Source organism: Acomys russatus, chromosome 3 (genome assembly GCF_903995435.1).
Source record: "Acomys russatus chromosome 3, mAcoRus1.1, whole genome shotgun sequence".
In the NCBI taxonomy this organism is placed as follows: Eukaryota; Metazoa; Chordata; class Mammalia; order Rodentia; family Muridae; genus Acomys; species Acomys russatus.
This window is the reverse complement of record NC_067139.1, coordinates 17,719,186-17,738,445: the sequence shown is the minus strand read 5'-3', so window position 1 is coordinate 17,738,445 and position 19,260 is coordinate 17,719,186. Positions and strand designations below refer to the sequence as shown.

Here is a 19,260-nt window from a genome sequence, read left to right as displayed (position 1 = left end):
ACACATAGTCATGTGATACCTATCTGTACATGGAGGCCAAACACTCATAAAATACCATTAAAAAAGCAGGTGTTCAGCCAGGTTTTGTGGTGCATACCTATAATACCAGCATGCTGGGAGGCACAGGCAGCCACTCTCTGTGAGTTCGAGGCCAGCCTGGTCTACAAAGATCCAGGATAGCCAAAGGTATAAGGAGAAACCCTATTTCAGGAAGAAAAAAAAAAGTATTCCTAGATGCAGTGGGTGCCTCCCTTGGTTGAATTTGCTCAGTGTGTCACTTGTGTTTCCTTTCATCTTGATATTTATCCATTCTGTACAGAATGAGGAGAGACCTGTGCAAATGATGTTTAAGAAGTCTACCTTCAAGATGACCTATATTGGAGACATATTCACCAAGATCCTGATGCTTCCCTATGTCGGCAATGAGCTGCACATGATCATCATGCTCCCAGATGAGCACGTTGAACTGAGCACGGTGAGGAGCGCGGGCCCTTGATGAGGATGCGAGGGAGAAAGAGTGGCATTTGGGTTTCTGCTGGGGCAGCTCTCCTAGGCTCCCATGGTCATGTTTCATCTTCCATTTGTTTATGGGGCTGCTGTGGAACCCAGGGCCTGGAGGATGCTTGACAAGCTCTCAGCTCTGAGCTGCTCCCTAGCCCCTCCCAGCTACCCTATCACCCCACAGCCACACTCCCTGGGCAGTGTAGAGCCTCCCCATCATCTGAGGAGCCCCGTGTGACAGCACGGTCCTAAAGTCTTGAACTCTCCCCTAGGTGGAAAAGGAAATAACTTACGAGAAATTCATAGAGTGGACGAGGCTGGACAAGATGGACGAAGAAGAGGTGGAGGTTTTCCTTCCGAGGTTTAAGCTGGAGGAGAACTATGACATGAAGGATGTGCTGTGCAAGCTGGGCATGGCGGATGCCTTTGAGCCTGACAGGGCAGACTTTTCTGGAATGTCTGCCCAGAAGGGCATGTCTTTGTCCAAGGTTGTACATAAGGCCTTTGTGGAGGTCAATGAGGAGGGCACAGAGGCTGCGGCTGCTACAGCTGCCATCATGATGATGAGGTGCATGAGGTTCACCCCCCGATTCTGTGTTGACCACCCTTTCCTTTTCTTCATTCAGCATGTTGAGACCAATGGGATTCTGTTCTGTGGCCGGTTCTCCTCTCCCTGAGGGAGGGATGCTCCTGTCAGTCTTTTACCAACTCCATGGTTTACCTGTGACCTAAGTGACCTTATCCATAAGTGCAATGACAGTTATGAAATAAAGGGCTTTATAGCACCCACCTTCAAAACAGAGTGTCTCTCTGTCTCATGGGGAGAGTTCTTCCTAAGCTCTAGATTTGCACTTCTGTGGGTTTGTGGTGATGCTGGCTGCAGAGCTCATCCCTGCTGCAGGACCCTCTTTCTGTCAACACAGGCAGGCATGTCTGCTTCTGTCTGCTTCCTTGGTAGCATCAGGATCTCATCCTGCTTTAAGTGAAAAAACCAGTGAGCTGAAGGTCTGAGGAGCGGGAAGCAAGGATATGCCTCAGATTGTCTCTGTGTTGCCACAGACCATCTCAGTTGGGTATAGGCCCTTGGGGTTGGGAGTTCTGGAAGCATCGGTGGGCAGAAGATAAGGCGAGTGAAAAACAGACAAAGCTCAAGATTGAGTCTGCCTCTGTATTTTGGACACAAGCAAGCCAGGTTTATATACACATTTTATAATGGGGGTGTTCACACATGGTTACATTATTCTTCCATACAAATCAAAAATACAGGATGCAGTGTAATTATGTTGTCATCAATCTTGAACAATCATTCATAAATCATTAGATTGGCATCAATGCATGTGCTCTCTTTATCAAAGGTCAGTGTTCTCTCATTATGCCAAACATCTGTGAGTCAAGACAGTTTGCTTTCTTAGCTTCTCCGCCACCATCTGGGGTTTTACTCAAACTTTTATTTGTAAGTAATATTATGAACTATTCACTGGTGACTAAGTCTCAGCCATGCTTTTGTTAACAAGTGAAATGGAACTTCGTAGTAAACTTGACTGAATGACCCTTGGCTGCAGTTTCAAGTCAAGGGCTGCCTAGAAACACAGTTACATCTGAAAAGGTCTTTGATAAGAAAAGTAAAACAAAGGCAGAAAGAGAAAACATTCAGAAAAACAGTGAGGATGTTCCCAAACAATGAGTGATAAGAGAAAAAAAGGAGGGGGGCTGCAATTAGTTACTCCTGGCAAGAACATCAGACCCATTTCCAGGAAGCTCTCCTTTGGTAGGGGTCGTCACCTCGGTTCTGTGGTAACGTTTGTCACACAGACTCCACTGGAGGGGTCGTGACACTGTGTAGAACTATGGGCCAAAATTTGTGTAAGCCAGACAGGTGGGGTGAGCAGGCACTCAGCCTAGTGAGAAGAGCTCCCTTTTCGTATATATCTTTTCCCCCTGTCCGATGCTACGACACATAGACCCCTTTACACACACACTGTCCACTTTCTCCCAGGACTTGGAAGCATGAGGTCATTCACAGGAACATGCTTGATGACAGCTGCATGAACAGACACCACGTGACTTTCTAGTTAGTGATAAGTATTACAAATAAATCTTGATAAGTTTCATGAGTCATATTTGTCATTTGCTGGAAATACAATAGAAGCATTTAGCAGGAATGAAAGAAATTGAAGGGGGAAAGGTCTGTGTGAAAGAGTCATGTTGGAATTCTAAGGGATTGCAAAGCAAGAAGGACTTTCCATGACCTATGTGCAGTTTTTTAGGAGTGTGGTTCCCTTCTGACTTCCCTGATGCTGCTGTGGTGACAATATTATTGGGTAACAGTAAGATGCATGGAATTTAGGAGTAGATGTGAGGAAAGGGAGAGCAAGGATTGCTGCTTTTCATGCTCACCATGAGCACTTGGTTCCTAGACCTTCCCTGAACCTCCCAAGGAACCTCAATCTTTCCATATCAAAATAGAAATTGATTCTGGAGCCAGTGGCACAGGCTTGTTATCCCAGCTATGTGGGAGGCTGAAGCAGGAGGAATTCAAGTTTGAGTCTATCCTAAACTACAGACCAAGTTTAAGGCTTGCTGGTCTCACTTAATGTGACCTTGTCTCAAAATAAAATGTAAAGAAGAACCTGGGAGTGTAGTTCAGTGATAGAGTGCTTGCCTAGCATCCAGCATGGCCAGGGTGCAGCTCCCAGCACACCAGGGGTCAAAAAATAAATAGAAGCTGATGGCATGGCTAAGTGGGCAAAGTGCTTATCAGTCACACATACTTGACTGATTAAATAAGTGGAATGAGCTAATTGTCAATGGAACTATAATATATTAAAAATAATACATAAATACATAAATATATAAATACAGGTTCATAGGTGGGGCAGAGATCAGGCACTGGGGATGGGGGGAAGGAAAGGAGAGAGGGCAAGACAATGGGAAAAGGGCAAGGGCAAGAGAGGTCAAAAGGGGACAGTGACACCCAAAATGACTGATTTATATAGGGAGTCTCTGGGAGAGGGGAAGCCCTGTCTCTAGGTAGAGGGCAGGGCATGGCAGTCATACCCTGCAGCAGGACCTAACACTACTGACCTGAGTTTGCTCCTTAAAACCCATGTAAAGGTGGAGCTGTGCTTCCACAAAATTAGCCAACACCAGCCACAGGTGGGCTGACAACAGACGCAAACATATAGAGCACCGAAGATACCCATTCCGCGCCGCTACTCTCGCTCGGGAGGCGGTCGGCGCTGCTCGGTCCGGCTCTCGCGCTTCTCTCTCTCGCTCTCGCTCTCTCTCTCTCTCTCTCTCTCTCTCTCTCTCTCTCTCACACACACACACACACACAGACTGATAATAATAAAGTAAATAAAAAACAAATCCCATTTACTTTAAAATCATTAACCTGTGTTTTCCCATCTTGCTTGTTTTCACAGCCACTCACCTGCTGGGCTAAATCAGCCATCTGGGTCATGTTAGGCTCCTCCTTCTTTCCCAATATAGTGCACAGGCCCTATCTGTCTATCCTCTTTGGTGTTTTATTAATTTTATTTATTTATTCTGATAGAGGGTCTCACTATGTAGCTTGGGCTGGCCTGGAACTCCATGTTTAGAACACGCTGTCTTTGAACTTTCAGAAATTTACCTGCCTCCACTTTCCCAGTGCTGGGATTAAAGGAGTGCACCAAACATTTCCTATCTTCTTTTTTAAACAGCTCTTTGATGGGTTATCTCTGCCAATGAAATATGTCAATCAAAGCCAGATTAAATACATAAAAAGGACATATTTATTTGGGAACTGAGGCTCCTGTGTGAGTTCAGCAGCCTCAGGGGCCAAGGCCAAAAGAAGTCCCATATCCACTATGGTGGGCAGAGTTTTTAAGGATTGCAGGTGAAAGAAGATGAGTTAGGAAGATGATGTGTCTGCCACCTGCTGGGCTCGGAGAGCTGTTGGCTCCAGGTGAGGTGACTGGGGCAGTCCTCAGGAATGCCAGAGATGTGGAGGCTTTCCTTGCAGGGGCTGGGTTGGAGAAAGGATGGGGATTTCCTGTACCATGTCAGCAAGGGGAGGACAACCAGAGATGTCTACAGACCCCTCTTCACTCTGGTTCCTGTTAATCTGAACAATTGACAACACTGGTTCCCCTGCCTGGTTCCCACTTCCGCTGCTCTTCAGCTCTACAGTCAAGCAAGCTTCCTTCCTTCCTTCCTTCCTTCCTTCCTTCCTTCCTTCCTTCCTTCCTTCCTTCTTTTTCTTGGTCTTTTAAGACAAGGTTTCTCTGTGTAGTCCTGGCTGTCCTTAATTCACTTTGTAGACCAGGCTGGCCTCAAACTCACAGAAATGTGCCTGCCTTTACCTCCCAATGCTGGGATTCAAGGCGTGTACCACCACACTTGGCATAAGCTTTCCTATCTTAATTCTGAAGAGATAGCTGCATGCTCAGAAATCTGTGAACCCACTGGCATGATGTTATAGACATAAACCACTCTGGAGTCTAAGCTAAATTGACTCAAATTTAAAGGCACACCAACAAGCTATAGGTTTCCTGGGTGTACACACACTTCCATGTTTCCAGTCTGCACAGCTGAAATAGCCCCTTCTATGTGTCATTCACTCAGCTCATCCCCTTACTTCAGTTCTCAGTTCCAGTGTTAAGGACTCTGCTACCCGTTACTTTGGTCCACATTCTCAAAGGCAGACATTATTTCCGCTTCTACTTGTTCTCGCCACTTATACCCAGCATTGGTGCTGCACATACCACGCCATATTTCATCTGCTTGCACATCTGTACTGAGGCCAGAGACTGGATCTTCTCCCGTTCCATCTTCAGGTGGCTCCTGGCCTGTTCAGTAAATAGAATAATTCTGTGGGACAAATGAAACAACTATACCATATCTGGTGAGTCACAGGCACCATTTCCCCAATTCTAGGTGGTTCCTGTAATGAAGTCATTAAGGCCGATGACCAAACATCAAAGTATCTGAAGAATAAGATTGTAATTGTTCTAAAGGACTTTGCCTATGAAGTTACACAGTTAACTCACAGGCTGGGAAGTACCCCTGCCCTTGTAAAGGTCTTATGTTGTCTTTAGATACACTGATGGCCCTGGAAAACAGGAGGGGCAATGTGCGTGTTTGGAGGGAATGTTCAAGGAAAACTGCAGTGATAACTCGACAACAGAGTCCTGTTCTACCAGTCACTTTCTCCTTGAGCTCAGCAAAGAGATGTCTTCCTCACAAGAGGCTGGGGTTCTCTGGCTCAGGGTGGGGCGATGCTGTGCTTTGAGTGACCCCAGCAATATTCATGCTGATGCCAATCCCTCAGGCGAGGTCTTAGGAATGATTAGGTCACAGGAGTGTTGCTGTAAGTGGGCTCATCCATGCATGGACTAACAGACTGATTGGCAATGGGTTATCTTGACTAGGTCTATCATGATGGCCATTTGTCCTTGTCACTTGTGTGTACTCTTCTTGGTGTCAATACCTGCACCTTAACTGGACTCTACAGACAATCTCTACCAGCAAGGAGATTCCCACTGAGATACAGCCCTCAACCTTGGGCCTCTCAGCCTCTAGAACTACAAGTTAAATAAATATATAAGGTGTTTATAAACTATGTGGTCTGAAGTATTCAGTGATAGTCAAAGAAAATGGACTAAGACAGATAAGCACTGAGAATGGATGCTTTGTACCTTCATTTAAATACTCAGAGGCTGTCTGAAATTAGCCTGGTACTTCTCAAGCCTCACTCATCTCAGGTTTACTGCCACTTTTTTTTCCTTTATTTTTACATATTTTGTAATTATAATTTTAAGATCTTTATTTATGGATCCCTCATGAAGACCTTGTGGATGGTCTCTTTAGGTGTCTCCCGGGAGCACTGTGCTGGGGCTCCTCATGCAGACCGCATAGCAGTTTCCAGTAGTGGTCTGGGATGTCAAGGCCAGACTACTGGTCAGCTACACCCTGTCCTGGCACAGTGGTTACCTGCTCAGCTGTCTCATTTGCATTCTGTAATGGATCACCCATCGATGGTGGGGTAGATAAGAAGATGAGCTTCTTTTGCTATGGAAAAAGAAAAGACACTGAGAAAGATGTCAGGGAAGTGGGCCATTCAGGAAGCCCATGACAGAGAAGAATTTTACAGAGCAAATTTATTCCTCTATATATTTACTCCTGTATAAGTGGCTGAGCATAGACAGGGCTTCCAAGTTTGAACTGTGTCCTTCCAAAAATTGTGGCTTGGGATATTTTGGGGATATAAAGGAATGCTGGCCCAAGTCAAAGGAAAAGTAACTGTAGAGGAAGTAACAGTGGTCTGCCTCTGTCGCTCAACCTTCATGGCCCTTCACGGAATGATGTTAAGAAAATGGGGTAACATGGTTCAGGGAAGAGTTTTCAGCCCTCTGAGGCCAATGATCCCCCGTCCAACACCTGCACAGTCTCAATCTTAGTGTCAGTGTTTTCAGCAATAGTAGGGTTTAATTCCAGTGACTCTGGAGGGAAGAATATCCAAAGTTGGGTCCTGCCTGGAACACAGGAGCTGTTGCTTACCCAGGGCATATTAGAGAGACCCAAACTCAGACTAAAAAGAGAAAGGAAAAAGCATTAAGTGTATAGCTTGGTTGTATAGCACTTTGCCTGGCATGTGTACAGAGTAGGGGCATGGAGAAAAAGAAATAGAAGGAAATAAAAATGGCCTACAATCACAATCACAATTAAAATTAAAATGGCAATTCCCTGAATATAACTTAGATAACTGTTATCCTGCAATAAAAGTGATCTACACATCACATTGCCGATGCTGTTCTGGGATGGATGTGTGCACTGAGCTGTGTGAGCCTCAGAACAAGGCCTGTTTTGACTTGTGGCAGGTTTGGTTCAGAACAAGACCACTGGTGCCTCTGGACAGGGTGAGAAAGAGCTAAACTTAAGTTCTGGCTGCAAACCAGTTAAGGCACCATAATAACACTCAGAGGAGAGCCTCAGAAGGTGACTCCTAGTGACTTATCTAACTATTTCATCTTATATTTGGCTTGAACCCAAACCCTGGGTTCAAAAGGGACCTGTGTGTGTGTGTGTGTGTCTGTGTGTGTGTGTGTGTGTGTGTGTGTGTGTGTGAGTTTGTATGTGTGTATCATACGTGTGTGTATGTGAGTGTATATCACGTGTGTGTGTGTGTGTGTGTGTGTGTGTGTGTGTGTAGGTGTAACATTACAGCTTAGACTGATCTGCAGTGGTCTGGAACTCATTACATAAACAAGACTGGTGTCAAGCTCATAGGAATTCTCCTGCTATATGCTCATGTATTGCTGGGATTACAGCATGGGTCACAATTTTAGGTTTTCTTCCTTCTTTACAGCTTAGGTGTATGCCTTAGTTTTCTAATTGTATTCTCCATGTCTTTATGATTGAACTTTTTCTCTACATACACTCCACAAGGTTAGGAAAAAGCCTAAGTTTAGAGGTAGTTGCATACAATAGAGAGACAACATTGACTTTGACAGAAACTAGGCATATACCATTTGATTCTTTCTGCTTCTGGGTTAACTCACTCATTATGATCATTTCTAGCTCAATCCATTTATCCACAAATTTCCGGAATTCCTTGTTTTTAATAGCTGAATAGTATTCCATAGTGTATATGTACCACAGTTTCTTTATCCACTCTTCTACTGAGGGACACTTAGGCTGTTTCCATGTTCTGGCTATTATGAATAAGGCTGCTATGAACATGGTTGAGCAAATTTTCTTGTTGTGTGCTGGAGCATCTTCTGGGTATATTCCAAGGAGTGGAATAGCTGGGTCTTGAGGAAGCCCTATTCCCATTTTTCTGAGATAGCACCAGATAGATTTCCAAAGTGGCTGTACTAGTTTGCATTCCCACCAGCAATGAAGGAGTGTTCCTCTCTCCCCACATCCTTGCCAGCATGTGGTGTCGCTTGAATTTTTGATCTTAGCCATTCTGATGGGTGTAAGATGGAATCTCAGAGTTGTTTTGATTTGCATTTCCCTGATGACTAAGGAGGTTGAGCATTTCTTTAAGTGTTTCTCAGCCATTTGATATTCCTCTGTTGAGAATTCTCTGTTTAGTTCCAAGCCCCATTTCTCAATTGGATTATTTGGTTTGGTGGTGTTTAATTTCTTGAGTTAAAAGATGTATTTTTTATTTATACAGTATTCTGCCTGCATGTGTTGCTTGCAAACCAGAAGACGGTACCAGATATCATTATAGATAGTTGCGAGCCTCTATGTGGTTGCTGGGAATTGAACCTCAGGACCTTTGGGAGAACAGACAGTACTCTTAACTTCTAAGCCATCTCTCTAGCCTCAAATGATGAGGTTTTGCTATATGCCATTTGAGTAACTTTGTTGTTCACAGGAAACACTTCAGTGCGTATAGATAGCTAATTACACATGGGCATGGTTTGAAGCTTACGTGCAGGGAGTCTACCTCTGGAACAGTCTTGGGTTTATATTATAGTTATGTGTCCAATATACATTTAGTCAAAGTGGGACAACCAAGCAGTTGACAATTGTGGGTGGCTTAGTCCATTGGTGGGTTTCTATCCTCTAAGGGTCCAGTTGACTAGACACTTAGGCTTCCATGGTTTCTCTCACTGTGCTCTGGTTTCCAGGAAGTGTTGCTAAATCAATACTAATCCAGTTCCACCCCTGACCTCCAGGTGTCAGTGCTGCTCACAGTCCACCAGTTAGCCCATCCATGGACCTCTGAACATTGCTCATGGAGAACAGGAGTGTTAACTAATGTACAAAGTGTGTGTCAGGGAGAAGCGTGCGGAGCTGCTGAGAGGATGTTTTTCTTCTCTTCTGAGGTCACAAAAGGGAACACACATTTGCAGAATGATTTTTCTGTTTGCTGTTCTGGCATGTGTTTAGTGCACTGAAGGTGCGTGTATGGCAGTATTCATTTTGCATGTGTTTGTGTCGGTCTGTTGTACCCAAAATTTAAAAAGAGTTTGTCTTCCTAAGTGGATCACAGCACATGTTGGGTATAGAGCTAAGGGGCAGACTGTATGAGTAGCATTATAGGGCTTTGGGCTGGATTCCTAGGAAAACACCACACTGAAAACATAACACAGGATAACATGCTTAGCTAAAAATAAATCCTAAATACTTGAGTAAAATGAGCTACATTTGTTACTCATGAATAACATTCCTGATAAATCTCTCTCCTTCTTTCTGTCTCATTTTTCTCCCACATGTGTGTGAGCATGGTGTATGTATCTAATGTACATACAAGTGTGTTCAGTCTGTGTTCATATATGTGTGTGTGTTTTAAGGTCAACGTACAAAACTACTGACAGATCACAAAATGCTATACTTTGGTTGGAAAGGCAGAAATTAGAGCTGCCTATAGAATTCTAGTATAGGGCCCCATGTGATAGTACACACCTTTAATTCCAGCACTCAGGAAGCAGAGGCAGGTGAATCACTGTGAGTTTGAGGCCAGTGTGGTCTACAAAGTAAGTCCAGGAGAGCCAAGATAACACAGAGAAAATCAAACCAAAATAAAACAAACAAAAAAAATCACTAAAAACAAAATAAAACAAAACAAAATTCTAGTATAAACACATACTGAGTGTGTTTTTCCAGATCCGATGGAAAGATAAACCAGAAACATTAAGCTAGAGAGACAAGGATCCAAGAAGCTAATAGGAGTGCAATACTTTGAGCATCCCTTTTTCTTTCAGTCCTTAAAAGGTAAAAACTCACAGCTGGGCTGGAGGACTGGTTTGTTACTGACAGCTAATAGGTAGAAGGGTGGGACACTCCTTAAAGAGCTGGAAAGTTCCTCATTAAAGGGTCTATCTTTGCAGACTTCCAAAGAGCAGTGGTCTGAGCCTAATTTTTCAGCCCCTGCACACAACTTCTCACAGACCCAGACACATTCCCAAGAGTCTCCTGTCTCCCTCCCCCTACCCCATGACTAGGATAATAACCATGTGCCACCTTGCCCAGCCTGATAGAGGCCAAACTAAGATCCTCGCCCTTGCATGGCAGACCTCTATCTACTGAGCCATTTCCCAAGCCCAGCAGCTGCATTTTCAATCTTCTGTTCTCCAAGCTTTCAGACTTTGCACCTCAAAAATCTTCTCCTGGGTCTGCCACAGTGGCACACACCTTTAATCCCAGCACTCGGAGGCAGAGACCAGCAGCTTGATATGAACAAACCAGCCTGATTTACAAAATGAGTCCAGGACAGCCAAGGCTACACAGAGAAATTCCCTGTTTCAAAAAACAAAACAAAAAGCAAGCAAACAAATAAAAAAACCAAAGCAAAATACCACAAATCCCCTCCTGATAGAAACCAGGAGATATTAGGTGTAATGCCCTTGGAGTAGAAAAATCAAGCATGCATGTAAGGTCCTTATTTTCATTTGTTTGTTTTGAGACAAGGTCTTTCTATATAGCTTTGTTTGGCCTGAAATTTGCTATATAAACCAGGATAGCCACTTTCTGCATGCCACCTTTGCATTCCAGGCTATGTGTGTGTCCCTTTGCTCACTGAGCCAATGGCATCACAGTGTGAATGAAAGTAAGATGTGGCCTACATATCAACCTGTGTTTATGTGATATTAATCCCTCGTTCCAGGCTCTGCAGGAAGCAAATGGCACTTTTGCCTTAAACCTTTTGAAACTACTGGGTGAAGACGGCTCCAAAAATGTATTTTTCTCACCCATGAGCATCTCCTCAGCCCTGGCCATGCTCTTCATGGGAGCAAAGGGAAGCACTGCAAGCCAGATGATTCAGGTAACCAGCACCCTTTCCCAGCAGCTAAATACTGTGGCCTGTCAATTGAGCTGGCCCTCCACGCTCCAAATTGCTCCTGCATATGACATAGGGGTGTGATTGGAGAGTTGATATGCTACTCCTGCAGGAACCGTAGCTATAGCATCCTGATCCACAGTTGGTGACTATGTATGTAAGGTTTATCTTGAGGCAGAAATACCAAAGGCATGGCACCAAGGCCCCCATGACCTCCACTGTCTGCTGTCTGGTCCTAATGGTTCTCCTCTCCTTCTATGATCTTGATGTTTATTCCCAAAGGCCTCAGCCTAGGCTAGAAGACCAGGGATAGAACCTGGGGGGATCTGGCTGGGTGTAGTGCTTTCCTTCTCTGCAGAAGGATATGAACCTCAGAGACAGGCTTCCCCAAAATAAGGTCGGGAGACAATGAACAGAACACATCTGTACACAATTACACTTTGATTTTCTGCGCCTGTGCACTGAGGAAGGAGGCGCTTGGTGCTAATCACTTTCCTGGCTGTGTAACCATGTTGCTCTGTCCTAGTCCTTTAAAGATTCCTGCCGCAAGTTCTATGAAGCAGAGATGGAAGAGCTGGACTTTCAGGGCGCCACAGAGCAGTCCCGACAGCACATCAACACCTGGGTGGCCAAAAAGACTGAAGGTGAATGCAAGCTGCCTCGAGTTTGCTTGTTTTCAGTGCTGAGATTTGACTCCAGGGCCCTGAGCATGTTGAGCAGGCTCTCCTGTGCACTGAGCCACAGCCCAGTCCCTGTTAAGCACTTAGCCTATGGTTTTTTTTTTTTTTTAAACTGGTGCATTTATTTGTTCTTTGTTTATTGCATGTTTGTGTTTGTCTGTGCACACCTGCAGTCAGGACAACTGACAGGAGTTGGTTTTCTCTTTCTACCACAGGAGTCTAGAGATTCTGTTCAGTTCTTTAGGTTTGGTAGTGGGCACCTTTACCTGCCAGGCCAACTCTGATTCCAGTCTTTTTTATTTCATTTTTGAGTTTTGAGACAGGGTCTCACTGTAACCCTGGCTCTCCTGAAACTCACTATGTAGACCAAGCTGCCCTCAAACTCAGAGATCTAGCTGCCCCTGCTTCTCCAGTGCTGGGATTAAAGGCCTGTGTCTCATGCCATGCTCTTTAGTCTATTGTTAATAATCATATGCTAATGCCTTCATAAGTGCTTAAAGGGTAACAACAATGACCTTTTGTTCTGTAGGTCAAGACTTTTTGACATGCATGGGGATTGAACCCACGGACTTGAGTGTGAAAGGCCAAGTAAAGTACTCTAATGCAGATCTGCATCCTTAGCTCTAAATCAGAAACCAGGATTCTATTCTCCCCTTTGAGGCAGCATTTCTCTATGCAGCCCGTGACTATCCTGGAACTCACTTTGTAGACTAGGCTGGCCTTAAACTCAGAGATATGACTTCTTGGTGTTCATGTCAGAATTGTTGCTTTTCATTTTAATCTAAACAGATCTTGCCCTTGGTTTATTTGTACAAACAGCATAGGACACTGGTCATCTGTAAATAGTGAGTACTAGGTGTTGCACACCAGCCCATCTGTCTTCACATTGGCAGAAGCTTTTTCTATGGGGCCTTCTCAGGGGTCTCATCACCTTTGGGAGCCTGAGCTGGGGCTGTAGCCTCTGCCTTGGTTTGCACCTCGGGCTTTGGTTGGCAGAGCCTACGACCCTTCGCCATGTAGCTTCGAATCTGCTTCTCAAGTGATGAAAGCAAGCCAGCTGAGTTTGTAGCTGGGGCCCTTTGGCATCTTGGGCCTAAAGGCCTTAGGCTTCACAAGGGCTTTAATGGCCTCTGCACAGCACTCATTGCCTTTGCGTTGTTTGCCTGCATCTTCTTCAGGCCTTTATTTTATTTTATTTTAGTAATTTATTCATATTACATCTCAATGGTTATCCCATCCCTTGTATCCTCCCATTCCTCCCTCCCTCCCATTTTCTCCTTACTCCCCTCCCCTATGACTGTGACTGAGGGGGACTTCCTCCCCCTGTATATGCTCATAGGGTATCAAGTCTCTTCTTGGTAGCCTGCTATCCTTCCTCTGAGTGCCCCCAGGCCTCCCCATCCAGGGGACGTGGTCAAATATGAGGCACCAGAGTATGTGTGAAAGTCAAACTCCACTCTCCACTCAACTTTCTTGTTGTGCTTCTTGGCAAAGTGCATGTGCCTTAGGAACTTGGGGTCAACCCCCTTAAGAGATTTTTATCTTTGTGATGGAGGTTTCTTGATGCCATCTCTGTGTCATTTGTGGCGCTGGTTGTGGGTGGTCTGGTTCTTAGACTCGACCATGTCTGCATGGTAACCTGCAGCTCCTGTAGCTCCTGTGGCACCTGGGACTGGAAGAGAAATAGCCAGAATTGTTGCTTTAAGGGCAAATATCTCTTTATATTTAGAGAAATGAAGTCTGTTATCCAAACTCCTGACCAGAGCAGGAGGTGGCACCATTTGGCTATGAGCTCTTAGCACATACCAGCCAACTCTGTTAGCTAATCTGGTCTTATCTTTGTTACTGTTCTATTGTTGGGAAGAGACACCATGACCCAAGCAACTCTTATAAAATCATCAAATTGGGAACTTGATTACAGTTTTAGGAGGATTAGTTCATGATCATCGTGGCAAGAGCAGAAAGGTATGGAGCTAGAACAGTAACTGAGAGCTTTGCAACCTGATCCACAGGCAGGTAGGCAAGAAAGAGAGGGGGAGGATAGGTATATCCACTAGGCTTGCTTTGGGTATTGAAATCTGACCTACTACCCCCAGAGTTCAACTGAGGACCAAACATAGAAACACATGCCATCCAAACCACCACAAGTCTTTAATTACTTGTTTTTCCTTTTCCATTCCTCCTTTCAGATAAAATCAAAGAGCTGCTGTCCCCAGGAATAGTGGATTCAGATACACTGCTGGTCCTTGTGAATGCCATCTACTTCAAGGGAAACTGGAAGGAGCAGTTTAACAAAAAGTACACCCAGGAGAAGCCTTTCAAAGTCAGCAAGGTAAACACAGTGCAGGAGACTCCTGGGCAAGGTCCTCTGTTCACAGAGAGGCTCCTCCTGAGCCTGTGCTTCTCCTGCCCTTGGGCAGCTCCGCAGCCAGGACTCTCTCAGCCTTGGGAATGTTCTCTTCCCTTCCTCCTTTGCATATCACCAATGGTGGCTGCAGGCTCCATGGTTCAGGCCTGGTCCTGCTTCTTTCATGGCTTATTGTGTCAATGGCATCTGCTAAGGCCAAACATGATGGCAGAGCTCTGCAGTGGGCTTGAAATGGTCTTTCATAGATCTTTGGAGGTAAAGTCTCCACTCCAGATGTGGCGTAGAAGGGTCCTTGAGGCCCTGAATGTAGTGCACACTCCTTTCTTTTCAGTTGTCTTCCTAGAAGTGCTTGCCTTGTGTCTTCCCTGTCCTTCAAGAGGACCACACCCCCAGCTGGTTGCCACAAAACAGTTCTGTGGGAAAATCTTTCTCACCTGTCTGGAAAAACAGCTGAGGACAGGCCTCTGTGTAATGAGAGCCTGGCTTATGGTCAGTGCTCAGTAAACACTGAGCCAGTGAGTGAAATTCAGTGTTGGCTTGATGGGATGAGCATAGAATTTTGCTTATAGACCAGAAAACAAAGTTGGAGCATGTTGCTTGCTGATGAGAGATTGCTTTTTTAAAACCATATACAGTTTGCGTTCTCTCTCTCTCTCTCTCTCTCTCTCTCTCTCTCTCTCTCTCTCTCTCTCTCTCTCTCTCTCTCTCTCTCTGTCCATATACTCCTAGGCTGACAAAGCAAAATAACTACGTCACATTATGCATCATTAACCAGGCCTTGGAATTCCCATTCCCACTTCAAATAGAACCTCCAGCTTCTCAGGAAATGCATTTTAAGTTTTTTTCTTTTATTTTTTAAAAGATTTATTTATTTATTAGGTATACAATGTTCTGCCTACCTGTATGCCTGCACACCAGAAGAGGGCACCAGATCTCGTAGATGGTTATAAGCCATCATGTAGTTTTTGGGAATTGAACCCATGACCTCTGGAAGAGCCAACAGTACTTTTAACTTCTGAGCATTTCTCTAGCCCTTAAGTTTTGTTCTTAAATAAACTGTTCTGTTTTTTGCTGATTAGAGTATTTCTGTCTTTGAAGTCACTTGTTAACAAGGTGTGTGTTAGGACTTCCTTCAAATGCAAGGAGTAGAAACACCAGTTGACTATAGTTGAACTCATACAAGTTCATCACCCACCAGGAGGCTGGGGCTGCCTGCATGGGGTGATGCTCTTAGGACCTGGCTCTCCTTTTCTGTTCTGCCAATCTTAGTATCAGGCCTTTTTTCCTCATGCTTACACCAGGGTTCTGACTCTGGAGTCCATACAGGGCAGAGAGCAAAAGGCCTTGCTCTGAGACCTTTCCCATATAGTACATAAGTGATAGTGTTATGCCCAAATTTTGAGAGACTCCCCGAACAGACCACCCAAGAGCTGAGTCTAAATGCAATGGCAAGGAAGTCTTTATTGCAGGCTCAAACCTGGGACACACCTCCAATGCCCTGACACAGCAGATGCAGGGAAGTGGCCTCAACTCTCATTTGAGAGGGTTTTTTTTTTTTTATAGGCTTTAGACAAAGAAATGGGTTTTACAGTATATTATTGGATGGCATTTGGGCAGAAAAGCTGAACGCAGGGAGTTACAAGCCTTGGCATTTCATGGTAGAGTAATAGGTGTAGGGGCAAGTTGGCCTATAGAAAAGATTGATTGAAGCAGTCATAGGGGTGCTAGGAATTTTGACTTGGCTTCTCCTAATTGGTTGTTGCTATGTGTCAGTCCACCTCCTGGTCAGTTTGACCAGCAGAGAGTGTATTTGGACCTTTCCAAGGTGAGCTGATTGAGTTGCTAGCGAATATTTTTCTGTTTAGACTGGTTTGTGGTTTTTCTGGAATCTGGCTTCAGCCCTTGGTTAGGTTTAACACCAACTGTTTCAAAATGCAGTTTATCTGGTCCTTACAGTAGTACTTACTGTGGCTCTTGATAAGTTCAGAGTCAAGAGGAATTATCTTGCTACCCTGTCACTGCAGGAGGCACAGACTGTTCTGTGGCTACAGCAGATACTGACTATAATCCATATATGTGGCCATGCCTTGAAAGGCACAGGATTTGGTATGGCTGTTGGTATGGCTTTGTATTTAAATTATGAGCAGTGTTCCTGCTCATTAGTTTTTCACTAATACAATCTTCAGATGTCACTTGAGAGCCAACTGAGCACCAGGCACTAACTGGCTGAGTGTTTGTACTCTCATGAAGCTCTGTTTTCCTGGAGGACAGAAATTTGAGTAAAGTATAAAAAAGAAGATAGTGGGTGTTGGAAGGGCTCCAGTGACATACAGAGGACATGGCAGGATGCTGTGCTTGGATGTGGCTGCAGTGAGAGCCACTGAAGAAACCTTCAGTGTAGGATGGCATGTGAGCAGACACCAGGACATAAGAGTCCTGTTGCAGGTTCTGAGGACGAGTTTGTTGGGCAGTAAGGGACTTAATCCCATAATCCCACAACACTACAAAAGCCTATGACTATAGCAGATCAAAGAAGAGAGGGTGAAGCAGATAGAGCAGGGAGCAGGGTGGGCTCCTTTTTCTATTCCTGGGTGTTGGAAGGACTTTAATTACCTTCTGTTCCTGCTAGAGTGGAACCACACAAAGGTGTCCACCCACAGCACTGCTTTTTCACTGCCTTGTGCTGAGACATCTGGCTGTTGCGCTGAGGACAGTGACAAGGAGATCATCCCAGTATCCCAGGGCTGTGCGGATGGCAGTGGAGGTTAAAAGTAAAGTCAGATTTTGGTTATATTTCAAAGGGACAGACAATACAACATGGTAATGAGTCAAATTCAGGATTTGTGAGAAAGACAGGGGTCAAGGACCTGAAATGGCAACAGAAAGGAGGAGACCACTGTCAACCAGAACAAGTAATAGTTGCTGGCAGAACAACTGTGCAAAGGAATATCAGATTGCAAGAATCAGATAGACAAAAATACATTATTCCAGAATTCAGGGAGAAGGCCAGGCTAGAACAGTGAATGTGGAAATCATGCTCAAAGTCCTAAGAGTAATTGTGATCCCAATAGAACAGCATTGTTGGCCATGACATCACAAGTCTTTGGAGATTTGGCTAGTCAGATTTCTGTCACTTCAAGTAATATGGAGATAACCAATTTAGCCCAGCTGATTACCCATTTCAAGTATACATCTCACTGACCCGAATATCTTCCTTTTAGGCCCCACCTCTTAAAAATTCTTTCCTTTCCAAAGTTCCACTCTCAGGACCAAGTCTTGAAAAATGGGCCTTTATGGCCATGTAAAGTCTAAACTATTTCAGAAGATTAGGGGCTGAAAGAATGTTCTCGAATCCATTCAAGAAAGTGCTCCTAGGGACAATGACTATTTTCCCCTTCTGAATTTTCCCAGTGTGTCTCATTTCAACTTAGTTTTTATCCATTTTTTTTTTTTTTTTTACAGAATGAGGAGAGACCTGTGCAAATGATGTTTAAGAAGTCTACCTTCAAGATGACCTATATTGGAGAGATATCCACCAAGATCCTGATGCTTCCCTATGTCGGCAATGAGCTGCACATGATCATCATGCTTCCAGATGAGCACGTTGAACTGAGCACGGTGAGGAGCGCGGGCCCTTGATGAGGATGCGAGGGAGAAAGAGTGGCATTTGGGTTTCTGCTGGGGCAGCTCTCCTAGGCTCCCATGGTCATGTTTCATCTTCCATTTGTTTATGGGGCTGCTGTGGAACCCAGGGCCTGGAGGATGCTTGACAAGCTCTCAGCTCTGAGCTGCTCCCTAGCCCCTCCCAGCTACCCTATCACCCCACAGCCACACTCCCTGGGCAGTGTAGAGCCTCCCCATCATCTGAGGAGCCCCGTGTGACAGCACTGTCCTAAAGTCTTGAACTCTCCCCTAGGTGGAAAAGGAAATAACTTACGAGAAATTCATAGAGTGGACGAGGCTGGACAAGATGGATGAAGAAGAGGTGGAGGTTTTCCTTCCGAGGTTTAAGCTGGAGGAGAACTATGACATGAAGGATGTGCTGTGCAAGCTGGGCATGGCGGATGCCTTTGAGCCTGACAGGGCAGACTTTTCTGGAATGTCTGCCCAGAAGGGCATGTCTTTGTCCAAGGTTGTACATAAGGCCTTTGTGGAGGTCAATGAGGAGGGCACAGAGGCTGCGGCTGCTACAGCTGCCATCATGATGATGAGGTGCATGAGGTTCACCCCCCGATTCTGTGTTGACCACCCTTTCCTTTTCTTCATTCAGCATGTTGAGACCAATGGGATTCTGTTCTGTGGCCGGTTCTCCTCTCCCTGAGGGAGGGATGCTCCTGTCAGTCTTTTACCAACTCCATGGTTTACCTGTGACCTAAGTGACCTTATCCATAAGTGCAATGACAGTTATGAAATAAAGGGCTTTATAGCACCCACCTTCAAAACAGAGTGTCTCTCTGTCTCATGGGGAGAGTTCTTCCTAAGCTCTAGATTTGCACTTCTGTGGGTTTGTGGTGATGCTGGTTACAGAGCTCATTCCTGCCACAGAATATGCAGTGATGGTACTGGTACTCCAGCTGGCTTTACATGTGATGAATACTGACCACCTTGAAAACATTTAGAAAAATGGGATACTCTAACTAAAGAGAACTGTTAATCTTGTGATTTGCCAGGAAATCAACTCCATCATTTTGGGCCAAACTTGAAGTAAGATTTATGAAATATTAAATACTGACCAAGAGATGGACTTTGGTCAGGACTATTTCCCAGAATTTCCCTCCTGAGAATTGGCCTTGAGCCATGGGTTGCAGTTTATAACCTATAGGCCACCAGACTTTCCCATGAGGCTTTGTTATATCCAAAGGAGAAGTCCCCAAATTCCAGGAAGTTTCCTAGTTCCCGTGCATGTGGGCTTACAGATAATTGTGGGGATT

General features: G+C 44.8%; 1 protein-coding gene across 9 annotated transcripts in view; it reads left to right on the top strand.

The window, feature by feature from the left end:
- The window catches only part of LOC127210024 (serpin B6), a 125,080-nt gene that overhangs the window by 10,279 nt on the left and 95,541 nt on the right, over nucleotides 1-19,260 (top strand). The window contains exons 3-6 of one of the 9 annotated variants that reach the window (XM_051169714.1): nucleotides 11,808-11,925; nucleotides 14,151-14,293; nucleotides 17,792-17,947; nucleotides 18,246-18,771. The exons of 2 other annotated variants lie outside the window; for them this stretch is intronic. In XM_051169714.1, coding sequence (XP_051025671.1) covers nucleotides 11,808-11,925; nucleotides 14,151-14,293; nucleotides 17,792-17,947; nucleotides 18,246-18,650 — 822 coding nt within the window. In that variant the 3' untranslated portion in view covers nucleotides 18,651-18,771. Of the gene's footprint in view, nucleotides 1-319; nucleotides 476-773; nucleotides 1,300-11,807; nucleotides 11,926-14,150; nucleotides 14,294-17,791; nucleotides 17,948-18,245; nucleotides 18,772-19,260 lie in introns of those variants that run through there. 6 more of the 9 variants (XM_051169705.1, XM_051169781.1, XM_051169723.1 and 3 more) reach the window with 6 other exon arrangements.